Source organism: Barbus barbus (genome assembly GCF_936440315.1).
Source record: "Barbus barbus genome assembly, chromosome: 1".
Taxonomy (NCBI): domain Eukaryota; kingdom Metazoa; phylum Chordata; class Actinopteri; order Cypriniformes; family Cyprinidae; genus Barbus; species Barbus barbus.
The window spans coordinates 19222738-19237300 of record NC_136729.1 but is presented as its reverse complement, the minus strand read 5'-3'; the positions used below and the strand labels follow the sequence as shown (position 1 = coordinate 19237300).

The 14563-nt window shown below is 40.3% G+C and overlaps 1 protein-coding gene across 2 annotated transcripts in view; it reads right to left on the bottom strand.

The window, feature by feature from the left end:
• Nucleotides 1–14563, bottom strand: part of LOC306872164 (leucine-rich repeat-containing G-protein coupled receptor 4-like) — a 61556-nt gene that overhangs the window by 14855 nt on the left and 32138 nt on the right. For both annotated transcript variants that reach the window (XM_079420598.1, XM_079420599.1), the window contains 3 exons: nt 11743–11814; nt 10823–10894; nt 207–422 (listed from right to left, as the gene is read on the bottom strand). In XM_079420598.1, the coding sequence (XP_079276724.1) occupies nt 207–422; nt 10823–10894; nt 11743–11814 (360 nt within the window). The remainder of the gene's footprint in view (nt 1–206; nt 423–10822; nt 10895–11742; nt 11815–14563) is intronic.

The window sequence follows — 14563 nt, the reverse complement described above, 5'->3', positions numbered from 1 at the left end:
TGTTTACTTGCATGTGTACTTAACCATGTGCAAGTGTATTTGAATGAGTGTTTTACGAGCCGCCTGAGACTACAGTTAGTGTAGCGCATTGATGGATTTAACTGACGTGTGTTAAAGAGCAACAAGGGAAGGTAAATTTATCAGTGTTAAAAGCAGGGTCTTATGAATTCCTCTAGAGTGCGGGACCAAAATGGCATAGTACTCACAGAACAACCAGGCTGGAGAGGTTGGCAAAGGCTTTGTCAGGGATGTGTGTGATCCTGTTGAGGGCCAACGTCAGGGCCTGCAGGTTACTCTGGTGCCGTAGGGGCCCGATGGGAACTTCAGTGAGGCTGTTGTCATCCAACCAGAGGTGCCTGAGCTGCTGCAGACCCTCAAAACTGTCCTCAGGCACTGACGTGATGTGGTTAGCATCCAACCGCCTGCACAGATTGTGGATAGTGGATCACTAAACATGATGTGGACAGAGCATAAATGAGTTGAAAATGTTTTACTTAATGAAACGGATGCTTCGACAAACACGCCACTGAATGAGCGTGCATATTGGGAATAACAGTATGCTATCAAGTAGGTGCTAAAACATCAGTTAGCACTCAGTCTCCGAACACTGGGCTGTTAAAGAAACATAAGCCATTTCCATGATCTCACTGCACTGGCCTCCCTTTTTCACACAGCCCAGGTGGGAACCTCAAATCTGGCCCCAATACGGGGCCCCTTCAATGGGTTTATGAGAAAAGAGGACCACACCTTTCAGACCTGAGGGCTAATGACCGAAATAAACAGTGCTGTGTCAAATACTGTGGATGCTTAAAAGATCTAACTCAGTATGGATATACTTATCAACAAGTGTGAGTTGCACATGACCTCAGAAGACTATTAATAAAGTGCACAAGTCACATGGAAAATTTTCTATTTCAATTTTCTATTCTAAATTAGGGCACTGAGATTTGGAATGGGAGCTAATCGTACGGAGGAAGGGCTTGATGGGTAATATTGGTGGGGTGGTGACTTCCTGTTTATGAATGGCTGACACTGACTAAGCTATACTCTCCCTTCCCTGAAGATTGTACAATTAAAAAACACAAAGGGTAGAGCATGCGTAGGTGTAGATCTCAGTTAGAACAAGAACTAAGCTTAATAACCTTTTCACTGAAACTTTAAATATGGGAACACACACACACACACACACACACGCTCCATTACCAGACTTAGCTGAGCTATCTAATGCTTACCTAGATATCCTAACTCAAACAGAACCTCATAAATGACTGAACTGACCTCACGACAACAATTACTTCATTTTTAAAGGCTTTATCTTTGTCCATCGAACAAAATGACATCACAAGGCCTAAGATGTATATGTATTCTATGGTTATTTCTCACATGACTTACTGTTTAACCACCTGGTCTCAGGCGAGTTCAGTGACTCTAAAACCATTAGAGTCCTTATGCAAACGTACACTTAAAGTCTTCGATAAGAAATCGGTACATTATCATCATAGTCCAATACTGAAAAAATATTATTTGTTAAGTTGGGAAAACATGATTAAATATGCAAATGTATGTTTGATGTATAAAATGATTTATGGTTTATCTTCTCCCCCTCTTGGTCAGTTAGTTGGTATTAGAACAACTGATTATCGCTCTATAAGAGGCGCATTATGAGGAGACTGTATCATACCGCTTAGACAAAGTAAATTTAGTCAGTCTGCTTTTTCTGTCAAAGCTGCACAAGAATGGAATACTATTCCGACAACTATAAGAGATCTAGACACATATGCTTTATTTAGGGTTCAATTGAAGAATTGGTTAATCAGTACTCAGATTTGTCAATGCTATAATCTTATATCTGCTAGCCATCCTATTATTGTTTGTATTTTGTTTGCATTGTTTTTAATTTATCCTATATTGTTTTCAATAGACTACTGTATGATTGTATTGTGTAATTATTACATTTTCTATTATGTATTTTTAATCAAATTTTCATTAGGGTGACTTGTAGCATCTTGTCCAGGGACTACGGATGAAAAAAAGCCTTTGGCTAATTCTGGTACATTTACAGGAATGTTTTATTAATTTACAATGTCCCTGTCAAACTAAAAATAAATAAAATAAAAAGTGATGTTTGTGTGATGCTTGGTGATGTGGAATAAATGACTTCAAATTTATCATTGTGCAAAAAAAAACAACTTTTTTTTACCAGGTTGTTATGTTGAAACACTAAATATAACCGTAGAAGTCGGACAGTCAACATGTCATAAACATTGGCATTAACACAAAGGATAAATGTGTAACTAACACTATTCCATTGTACAAATGTAAAGATGTTTTGTTTATGGATGATCATCCGAAATTTGCTAAATTAGTTGTTTATTTGTACTGATACTGATCCAGCACTTAAAGAGCACTTGAGATTACTGGCTGGCTTTTGGGAAACAGACCGAACATCTCTTTATTCACTAGCCTCTTGGATTACCTAGTATCCAAATGACATGTACCACAACAACACCAAAATCTTAGGACTCCAAAAAAAGGAGGTTTGTATGTCACAAACATACAAACAAAAGTTTGACAGCTACAATGGTGGATAACACAAAGCTTATCAGTGTAGTGATTTGATTGGCTAATTGGATAATCAGTCATTTATCTGTTGTATAGTCAACTCTATATACCATACAAAAAGCATTCCTCCTTTCAGTTGATTAGTATTTGAATAGTGATTCAAGATTCAAGATTCAAGAGTTTTATTTGTCACATACACAATTATACAGAGTATAACCAGCAGTGAAATGTAGGTCAGGTCCGCTCCAAGGACAGTGCAATTATAAAGTATACAAATATTAAGAGAAGAAAAGTAGAAAAAATAAAATAAAAGAATAACATAAAATAAAAGATAAGATAAAAAATATAAATATAAATGTGCAGGTCAGTATGTTGTTGACTTAAAGTAATAAGAGGAATGTGCAAAAATAATGTGCAAAAAAGTTGTACAGGGTATTTAAATAGCAGCAATATGAGGTAGAGAAAAATTATGAATAGCTTATTGATATGGTGATATTTATATGGAGTCAAGTGATGTTATGACACAGAGTTAGAGTTTAGGAGCCTGATGGCCTGGGGGAAGAAGCTCCTCCTGAGTCTCTCAGTTTTTGCCATCAGGCTACGGAAGCGCTTACCAGATGGAAGCAAAGTGAATAGATGGTTACCAGGGTGATTAGAGTCCTTGAAGATTTTAACAGCTCTATTTTTGCAGCGTTTGAGGTAGATGTCCTGCAGAGAGGGGAGAGCAGACCCTGAGATGCGCTCAGCTAAGCGCACAACTCTCTGTAGTGCTCTGCAGTCCTGATTGGAGCTGTTTCCATACCACACTGAGATGCACTGAGTCAATACACTTTCTATGGTCCCTGAATAGAAAGTTTTCAGGATTGCTGGTGAGACCCTGAATTTCCTCAGCTGTCGCAGATGGTACAGTCTTTGCCTGGCTTTCTTAACCTATGTTTGGATGTGTGTAGTCCAAGTCAGGTTCTCGGAGATGTTTACACCGAGGTACTTGAAGCTGCTCACCCTCTCCACAGGGGTCCCACTGATCATAAGAGGAGTGTAGGGCTGCTGCTGTCTCTTCCTAAAGTCCATGATCAGCTCTTTAGTTTTGCTCACATTCAGAGAGAGACAGTTGTCCTGGCACCATGATGTGAGACTCTCTACCTCATCAAAGTATGCGGTCTCATCGTTGGAGATGAGGCCCAGAACCACAGTATCATCAGCGAATTTGACAATAGATGTGGAGCTGTGAGAGGACACGCAGTCATGCGTGTAGAGAGAGTAGAGCAGGGGACTCAGGACACAGCCCTGTGGGGCTCCTATGTTCAGAGTGATGGAGTTTGAGGTGAACTGGCCAACTTTCACCACTTGAGGTCTGCCGGTGAGGAAGTCTTGAATCCAGTCACAGAGTGAGGAGTTTAGGCCGAGGTCTGTGAGTTTAGATGCCAGCTTGATGGGGACTATAGTGTTGAAAGCTGAGCTATAGTCAATGAATAGCAGCCTTACATAATTCCCATTGTTGCTGTCCAAGTGTGTGAGGGAAGAGTGGAGAACGTGTGAAATGGCATCGTCCGTGGATCTGTTTGGGCGATAGGCAAACTGAAGAGGGTCCAGAGTATCAGGGATGGAGGAGCAAATGTGTCTTGTAAAAATCTTTACAAGTCTCTCAAAAACCTTCATGACTATAGATGTGAGGGCAACTGGGCGATAGTCATTCAGGCAAGAGGGTTTATTGTTCTTTGGCACAGGGATAATGATGGATTTTTTGAATGAGGTGGGAACCACGGAGGTAGCAAGGGACTCATTAAAGATAGAAGTGAACAAACCAGCGAGCTGATCGGCGCAGTACCTCAGAACACGGCCGGTTATCCCATCAGGTCCGGCTGCGTTCCTGACGTTCACTCTCTTTAGCGCCCTCCGAACCTCATCCTCCGACACGGTGATTACAGGATCATCGCTGCTCTGCCTGCTGCTCCCTGACGCGCTGGTCGGCAGAAACGCGCCACCGCCGTTGCCATCGAAGCGGCCGTAGAAGATGTTTAACTCGTCGGCCAGCAACGGATCTGCTCTCACCTCCGCGGAGGATTTGTTTCCGAAGTCACAGATGGTCCTCAGTCCCTGCCACATCCGTCGAGAGTCGTTGAGCTGGAAATGAGACTCAATTCTCTCTCTGTATCTGTGTTTGGCGGCTCTTACTGCGCGTCGGAGAGCATAGCACGATGCTTTGTACTCGCTCGTATTCCCAGACAGAAGAGCCTCATTGTAAGCGGCAGTGCGTGTGTTAACCGCGGCACGGATTGTTCTGTCCACCCACGGTTTCTGATTGGAGAATGTCCTTATCGTTATTGTTTCTGTAGCTTGCTCGGTTAGCGTGTTTACGAAGCTTAATGCTACATCCGTGAACTCGCTGACGTCAGAAGAACTCGCCCAGAACATGTCCCAGTCGACGTCATCAAGCGCCGCCTGCAGCATAGTCTCTGAGTGGGAGGACCAGCGCGTCACTACTCTCTGCACCGGAGGTTCCTGAACGAGCCTTTATTTGTATCCCGGTGTTAGAAAAATGGCGGCATGGTCCGATTTGCCAAAAGCCGGTAGTGAGCGGGCTTTGTAGGCATCCTTGAACTGAGTGTAGCAATGATCCAGTGTGTTTGGTCCTCTAGTTGGACAGGATATATGTTGATAAAAGTTCGGCATGACCTGCTTGAGGTTGGCTTTGTTAAAGTCCCCCGCGATGATGAAGGCAACGTCAGGATGTTTGTTAATGTAGCCGCTGAGCACATCGTGAAGCTTAGACAAAGCCAAGCCGGTGTCCGCCTGTGGTGGAATGTTCACAGCAGTAACAATGATCGATGAAAACTCCCGGGGCAGATAAAATGGGCGGCAAATAATGGAAAGATGTTCCAGATGAGGCGAGCAGGAACGTGACAGAATGGAGATATTCCTGGGATCACACCATTTCTTGTTGATCATGAAACATACTCCTCCACCCCTGGATTTACCGGCCTCTGCTGTTCTGTCCATCCGAAAGACAGAGAAGTTATCACTTGGCATTACAGCAGTGTCCGGGACCGAGGACGAAAGCCACGTTTCTGACAAACAAAGGATGTTACAGTCCCTTATGTCCCGTTGGAAACTAATCCTGGCTCTAAGATCGTCCATCTTATTCTCCAAGGATTGGACATTAGCGAGGAGAATGCTTGGAAGAGGAGGACTGTGAGCCCTTTTCCTGAGTCTGACTCGAATTCCAGCGCACTTCCCGCTGTGTTTCTTGATCCGTCGCCTCGGGGGGGTGTTGTTTATCTCCGCGTTCCGAAGAATCTCCAGAGGCCACGCAGGATTCGTGGATAAAGTGTCCTGAAGCAGGTTGGTGTAGCGGTTTCCAATGTCCAAAAGTGTTTCTATGTTGTAGGTGATCAGTGCCGACGTGAGATGTGTAAAAAGAGAAAGTAAAACTAAGTAAAAAAGAAAGTTGAAGCAAAATCTCAGCGGAGCGACCCGAACGGCGTCCGAACACAGCGGCGCCATCTTGTCCCTTTCACTAAGATAATCTTGTACTATGTGTGTTTGTTAGCATGTGCACGCTCAGGTTTGGCAGTGGCTGAGATAATCCCGATTCTCCATTGAGCATAACAATTCCATACTTTTTTTCCACCTAATTTTGTTCTATTCTTAATTAGACTGAATTACACTATTTCTATTGACACTTTTTCACTGAACTTGTCTCAACTGCATTCTATGCAAAAGATTAATGTACAACACATCAGGAACATGCATATGTCGCCTTAAATATATTACAGAGGTCTTGTGGATCTACCAAATGAAAATATAAACAGCTCATAATTGTTCACAATAGCCTTGTGTGGAATAATGTATACAGTGTACTTTAGGCTTAGTCTCACTAGTTAAATAAACTTTTAATGCTCTACCAGGCCATTCTGAGAAAGGAGGACTAAAGATTGCACATGACGAGTGAAAACCAGTTTTCATGCATGTACTGTTCCCCTTTTTTGTCTGAGTGCAAGTCTTTAGGAAAACGTTTGAGCACTGCGAGGCATTTGTGAACTACAGTGAGAGATCATCTAAACTGACGTGTGCTTTGGATATGAACTCTGGCTCACTTTCGGCTTTGGCACGTTTGAGAATGTTTTATTCTTCGCTCTACACAGACATAGAGCTCACACAATGGGCATAATGTGGGGCCCGTGAGTGATAAGTAAACTGAAATCAGTGAATGAATGACACAATCTGGCATTCACAGTACCTTATAGATCCATCCCAAAACGGACGGTTAATTTGAGAATTGAACTGAATCACAATTCTGGAGTCGACTCAGGTGGCTCTTTCTTATCTATAGAGATATGATCTGGATTTGGATCTGTCAGCTGCAGCTGAAGGCTGTGCATGCTGCTTGTTTTGAACGTACAGATCTGGGCATGTCCACATCAGCCACTGCCAAACCTGAGCGTGCACATGCTCACAAACACACATAGTACAAGATTCACTGAGACTCAAAAGGGTTGGGTGGCACAGATGAGAGACAGAGAGGATATTCATTTAAGATGTATATCTCCAAGGAAACATTTGGCCATAGGGGCTGTTGTAACAAATTAGCAGCTCCACGTTTGTGATGATTTTTTACTTTGTAAGCATTTTGAGATCATAGCTTTAACACTCAAGAAGGATGAAGGATAATTGTTCATGATAGTATATGTGCTCGCCACGGCGGCACATATACTAAAATTGGATCGATACAGAGAAGATTAGCATGGCCCCTGCGAAAGGATGACACGCAAATCCGTGAAGCGCTCCATCTTTTTTGGGGGAAGTCGTGGCCTAATGGTTAGAGAGTTGGACTCGTAATCCAAAGGTTGCGGGTTCGAGTCTCGGGCCGGCAGGGATTGTAGGTGGGGGGAGTGAATGTCCAGCGCTCTCTCCACCCTCAATACCACGACTGAGGTGCCCTTGAGCAAGGCACCGAACCCCCAACTGCTCCCCGGGCGCCGCAGCATGGCTGCCCACTGCTCCGGGTGTGTGTTCACGGTGTGTGTGTGTTCACTGCTGTGTGTGTGCACGTTGGATGGGTTAAATGCAGAGCACGAATTCCGAGTATGGGTCACCATACTTGGCAGTATGTCACTTCACTTCACTTCACTTCACTTCACTTCACTTCACTGATAATGAATTGCTCTTTGTTCTGTTGGCTAGGAAACCACAGAATAGATTTTTTTGAGGTTACAAGGCACAGACCTTTACCGGATCACTGCAAACTGTGGCACAGGCAGCCACTTGAAATTATAGATGGACCTAATATTACAATTGTGGTTTTGGAAACTGTTTGAGTGAGGAGAGGCAGTCATATTTCCAGAGTATATCCATAGCATCAACTGCTCTAACTAGGGATGCAAAGAATGTTGGCCAGCTAAAATGTTTTAAAATTGTTAAAAAGAAAGAAGGAAATGGAAACAGTCCTTTCAAATTTAAATTCAATAACAGAATCATTGGCATGGAGGAAAAAGCAGTGTGCACATGAAACGATCCAGGTTTATTGAGATTTAATGTAAACACGGGCTGTTAATGGGTGATATATTGATAGGAAAGAGGTTGAGTTTTATAGTTGTTGAGACATACACACCTCTGTTTAGCAGAGTATTCACAACCGATAGGAGCTGACAGACAAATATACTATTGTTCAAAAGCTTAGGCTCAACATTTTAATCAATATGACTTCACCAAAAGTGGCAGTAATGGCATTTCTAATCTGTCTATATATTTTTTTTAAATAAATTTAGCAAAAAATCCTAAAAATATACAAAAAATGTATCATGGTTTAAACTAAAATATTAGGCAGGAAATTTGTCTTCAACATGAATAATAGTAATAAGATTAAATCTAACTGATGCTGAAATTTCAGCTTTGCCATCACAGGAATAAATTACATTAAAAATATATATATTTAAATGGAACAGAAATATTTGAACATTTTGGAATATTATTGTATATACTGTATTTTTGATCAAATAAATGCAGCCTTTGTAACCATAAGATACTTTTTTTAAATACCAAAAAAAAACAAAAAAAAAAACTTTGAATGGGAGTTTATATGTAAAAGCCCAAAAATAGTAAAATATGAAGAAAAAGTCATTGTTATTTGAACATAATATATACTAATTTAAAATGGGGATTTTGGGGGTTTTCAGTATCAGCTTTCACCTGAATACTCACTAGCTACAACCAAGCATCACTAGCTACATCCAAAAATTAATTAGTCGATCTATCAAACACTTGTCAGAGCAGAATTGCTGTAAGTGGTGAAATAAAGGTTTTTTTATGGTGTTTTCCACAGGCTTTGTCTCCACCTTGTTCCCCCACAGCAATGTTACTGTAATTAGGAGGGTTTTTTTTGGTAATCTGATTAGTGCAGCTGAAGAACCTGTGCAGAAAGCCTGCAGGGTGAACACATTCCCAGAGGACTGCCCCCTTCTCTCTCATATGTCTCTCGTCCTTGGCCTTTGCTCTGACTATATTCCCACTCTTTCTCTCATCATCCATGCTGAAGGGAAGAAGGCACGTTGATCGACAGGTCATTCTCGAAGGCCTTATCCAAAAGCTGGCGGACTGTGCCAAAACACATTACTTCAGCACCACAGGGAAAAAGGAAAGGAAAAACACACAACATGAGGGGGTGAGATAGAGAGAGACGAAGAGATCTGGAGAGATGATAATGGTTGAGAGCTGATTTTTTAAACATACATTGTCCCACAGCAGACACAGCAGCTGGACTAAGTCTCATTGAGACAAAGTTGGAGGACAGATTCAAACAAACAATGCACAGTTACAGAAACACTAATGCATCCGAGTCATTACCATGTAAATATTTCTTGATGAAATACATAAGATAATTTATATTATAACACCATACAGGTAATTGACAAAATGACATGGGCAGGATTTTTTTTTTTAAAGCAATGCACCAATGTACAGTATAAGCCGATCATCTGTGTTGGCCAATAAATTGATTGTCTGACATTGGCAGCAACAAGCAATGATCAGCCAAACAGCCAATGATCTGAGAATATTATGGCTTGTCAGTCAGAAGGGTCTGGAAAAAAAGCATTTGGCAGGCTTGAGTAAAAAAAGTCAGTTGAGTTGTCTTTTTTACGCATGAAAAACAACATTTATATTCACCATTATAATAAACCTTTTGCCATCACAAGTGCAATTTGGGGTCAGTAAGACTTTTGAAAAAAGAATTTTTGAAAAAAGTGTCTTGTTGCTTACCAAGCCTGTATTTATCTGATTTAAAAATACAGTAAAAAGTAATACTGTGTACTATTATAACAATTTAACCTTTTTCTTATTTTATTTTAATATATTTAAAAATGTAATTCATTCATGTGATTGTCACGATTCTGATCTGTTTTTGTTTAGTTATGTCTCTGTCTGCCTTCCTAGTTTATCCCCATGATTATTAGTTAATCAGCTCCTCAACTGTTTCTGTTCTCCCTTGATTGTGACCTGCCTTTAAAAGCCTGTGTTCTCCCCTGTTCCCATGTCCGCTATTGTATGTGTTACACCATTTCTTTGTCGTCGTGAGTAAAGCTTATTATTTGATATACCTGCCTGCCTGCCTTGTCTTGTGTACCTCCCCGGAGTACAAACGTAACAGTGATGGCAAAGCTGAATTGGCAAGAGCCATAACTCCAAACTTCAGTGTCACATGATCCTTTAGAAATCATTCTAATAGGCTTATTTGGTGCTTAAGGAACATTTCTTATTGTCAATGTTGTAAACGGTATGTTGTTGTATTTTTTGTGGAACCCATAATACTTTTTTCAGTGTTATTTAATGAACAGAATGTTCAAAAGAACAGCAATTATTTGAAATAGGAATATTTTGAAAATTATAAATGTTTTTACTGTCACTTTTAAACAGTTTAAATGCGTAAATTTTCACTAACTAGTTGATTATTAGCATGCCTATTATTAACATATTATTAGTACTTATAAAGCACATATTCTGCATGACCATATTCTACATCTATAATCCTACCTAATACCTAAACTTAACAGCTACCTTACTATTAATAAGCAGCAAATTAATTTTAGGTAATGGTTTGTTAATAGCGAGAATTGGACCTTAAAATAAAGTGTGACCATCATTTCCATATAAAAGCAATAATTTCTATCTTACTATACCTTACTGACCCCAATTGTTTTGAACAATAGTTTATATTGAAGTATTTGTTCCAGAGTGGGAGAAAGAAAATGAATGAGATGCTTACAAAGACTGCAGGGCATGGAGATTCTTGAGAGCTGCGCTTGGGACAGTCTTCAACTGATTGTTCTGAAGCATTCTGAAAAAGAAGTATAAACACCATCATTATATCCCTTGTTCACCTCTATATCATAGTACAACACAATACATATACACTTCAAGATTTCTCCACAAATATAATCTCTATTATTGATTTAATATATGTTTGTGTGTGTGTCTTGTTCTGAGCTAATCACGGTGCATATCTTGCTTCCTCTACCCTATCAGCTCTCTGGCGTCACTCAAATGGCATAGGCCGCAAGGACAGCTTTTCCCACTCAGTGCCAGGCCACAGCACACACAACTACACACTAACACACACATACAATTACATACGCAGCCCAGCCAAGAGGCATTCACAAACACATGACCACAGTAAATAAAAACTGGTCTCAAATCATCTCCAACATCTATAGTTCCAAAGTCCTCGGCTTTTGGTGCACAACCAGTTTCCCTAAATCAATTCCCACAAGAGTGTCTGGATGAGCTGTAACAGCACCATGGGGGTTTGAAACAGCCCTGGATGAGGGCAGGAAGAGGAAAAATGAGCTTTATGTAAAGCATGGCTGAGGGGACCAGGCAGCTGATAAGCTGCATTTGAATTGGCTCACAAACACCTGAAGGACAAAGTATGAGTTACAGCAAAGAGAGAGAGGGGGAGAGAGAAAAGGCTTCATGCTGCATCATGATGAGAGGTACTCCATCAGACACTGACAGACTCGCTGATCCAGTAGCAGCGAAATTTCTGTTAGTTAACACCACTTAACAACTCAACAAAACTCACAGCAGGATCTACTGCTCTCTCACTGCACTGTACAAGATCTCACTGGGTGAACGAGTAAGCCTGTATCAAATATAGGTGTGTGTGTGTGTGTGTTGAATACTTACAGGACTTTAAGCTGATGGAGGCCAGACAGAGCCTCTGGGTGGATGAATGCAAGGTCATTACCAGCCAAACGTCTACAGAGAGAGAAAGAGATATACTTCATATCAGCTAGACTGCAAAAATGTCAGATATTCTGATGGAAAGCTGGAGAAAGCATGTCAAAGGGAGTGAAAGTAAAGTTATGAGTGGGAAGGAACTGTGAAGAAAGAGTAATTTAAAAACTAGGCTGGATAGGCTAGTGTAAAATGCAGAGAAACGCACACCTGCGACTTTATTTTTTTTTATTATTCATTTTTACCCTCACTAAGCACCACCTTAAGGGTTACTCCACCCCAAAATGAAAATTCTTGTAGCTTCAAAATGTTGAACCACTGATGGCAGATGGACTATTTTGGTGATGTCTTTCATACTTTTCTGGGCCTTGACAGTGTTAATTCTTTGGCAATCAATGGAACAGTCACAAGCCTCCCGGTTCTCATCCAAAATATCTTAAATTGTGTTCCGAAGACGAACAAAGCTTTTACAGGTTTGGAACGACATGGGGGTTAGTGATTAATGACAAAATTTTCATCTTGGGGTGGAGTAACCCTTTAAGGCCATGTGTCCACCAAAGCTTTTTTAGCCAGCTGAAAATACCAGATGCCCTGCTGAAAAAGCCTAGCTGTGAGAGTGCTTCTCCGTTTTCGGCTGAGACGCTTTTTTTGCTATGGTATTACGGAATATCTGCTAAAGTAATATGGCAGACACATCATGAATTAAATGTTTCTCCAAGTATTATTTTCATAATTCTGTGGTAGTCCGGGGGAATACCATCTGGTGAAGACATGAATGCTCGGATACAAACAATATTCCATATTCCATACTCCATAGTTATTCAGTCTTAGTACAAGCAGGGTGTGATGGTTGGTTGGTGTAGTATTAGTCCATGTAAATTAGGTATAAAGTAGCAACTAATATACAAATATACCATAAACATATACACACACATGTAAAGTACATACATGATTATAATTATACATTGATAATAAGAGTTCTTGAGAATGAGAACCTAATCGAGTAGTATCTCATTAGCATTTAAAGAGACATGCACCGAAACAGGTCGCTGTGAACAGAGCTGTTTTTGACCAGGTAAAAATTGAGTTATTTTACACTATCATTGAGAAATTTGAACCATATGTTATAGACTTTTCATTAAGAACCTAAAGAATCATATCAACTTGTGGAAAATGGGCATCCGATGACCCCTTTAAATTAGGAAAGAGCTGTAATACTATTTCACAATTGTATGTTTTTTAAAGAAATCTCCAGTTTCACGTCAATGAGACATTCTGTAAAGCTTGTCTAAATTAGCAACGTAACTAAGCAGGGCATAGCTTAGCAAAGGGTCAATTGCCATGTGGCTTGGAAATCAAACAGCCTACAGGCTTAGTGCGGGAGAACAATATATACAACAGCTGATATCTGTGGTGCTGACAGTAGTGTGTTTGATAAGCGTTGCTCTCTCCTGAAGTGCTAACTTGCTCTTTGTTGGCAAAAGTATCTCCAGACTCTCTGTCTGACTGGGCAGCACAAATACCTAAAGACGTGTCAGAATGTGATAGTTGGAATGAATGTGCTGTGAGTTGATGAGCTCTGATTGTACAGATATGTTTTGGGCTGGACAACACATACTCTAACACCTTCTAGTCAGAGAGAATCAAGTGGACATCTTGAGTCAGAATTTCACATGGCGTGTGAAGGCATGTACACAGGTTAAACTGTACTGCACAATACATGCTAGGATGTAAATTGTTTGCATACATGCATTTTTCAATGCTGCATGTGCCGTTACTGGTGTGCGAGAGTGTTTGTGTGTGGTAAGGTAGGCAGAGGGTCCACATAACTTCAACAAATCAGGCCCGAGAGATTAACACCAGATTTATAACCCAATGAAACACTCTTCTAACTCTCTTATCATCTCTCTCTCTATTTGTTAGGAGCAGAAATAGGCCACAGAGTTTCAGAAAGAAAAGAAAGCCTTCCATTTGGCCCTCTCATCACAGGAAGTGCTGAACTGCACACATTTATCTAGATGTTTACAGCATCAGGATGTGTTAAGTGCCCCTTGGTGGCCCTTAGATGCATGTCTGTAATAAATCAAATCTAAAATATAATATACAAATAAAACATTTGCATTGTGATTATTTCAATGCAGCAAAAAAAAACCCAAAAAACATGCAATGTCCATCCTCACAATAGCACCACCTGTGTGTGGAAGTAAACAGACTGAGAGAAAAGTCTTCAACGAGTATTCAAGCTGCACCAAGTAATTCTGTTTTTGTTACTGAATTTTCCACGATCGTCTAAACCCATTTTTCCATTGACAGATTTGAAAGCTGCAACAAACTGAATTTTTGGAGGACTTGAAATGTTATATTCTTTCGTGTCTGCTGCCTTTGATGTAAAACAAAACAAACAAAATGACAAACAAAACAAAAAAGACAGCACATCAAAACAAAACAAAAACAAAAAACGAAACAAAACAAAAAGCAAAACAAAAAACAAAATGAAACAAAACAAAAAACAGGATTTGAAATTTAGAATAACGAGAACTGGCAAAAACATCCAGGGATCATTTGCCCACTGAGCAACTGCTGCTAAGATGAATAAAGGACTTATAAAAATAATGATGCACCTTTTAGGGTAAAAAATATCCCTCTTTTTACAGTCATCCTTCTCTCTACCACACCCTTACATTCTTCATAATACCAAAGTATACATGTGGATCTTATGGCACCATTTCTCCATTATTCACCTGTAGACCTGGAGAAAGACAAACAGACA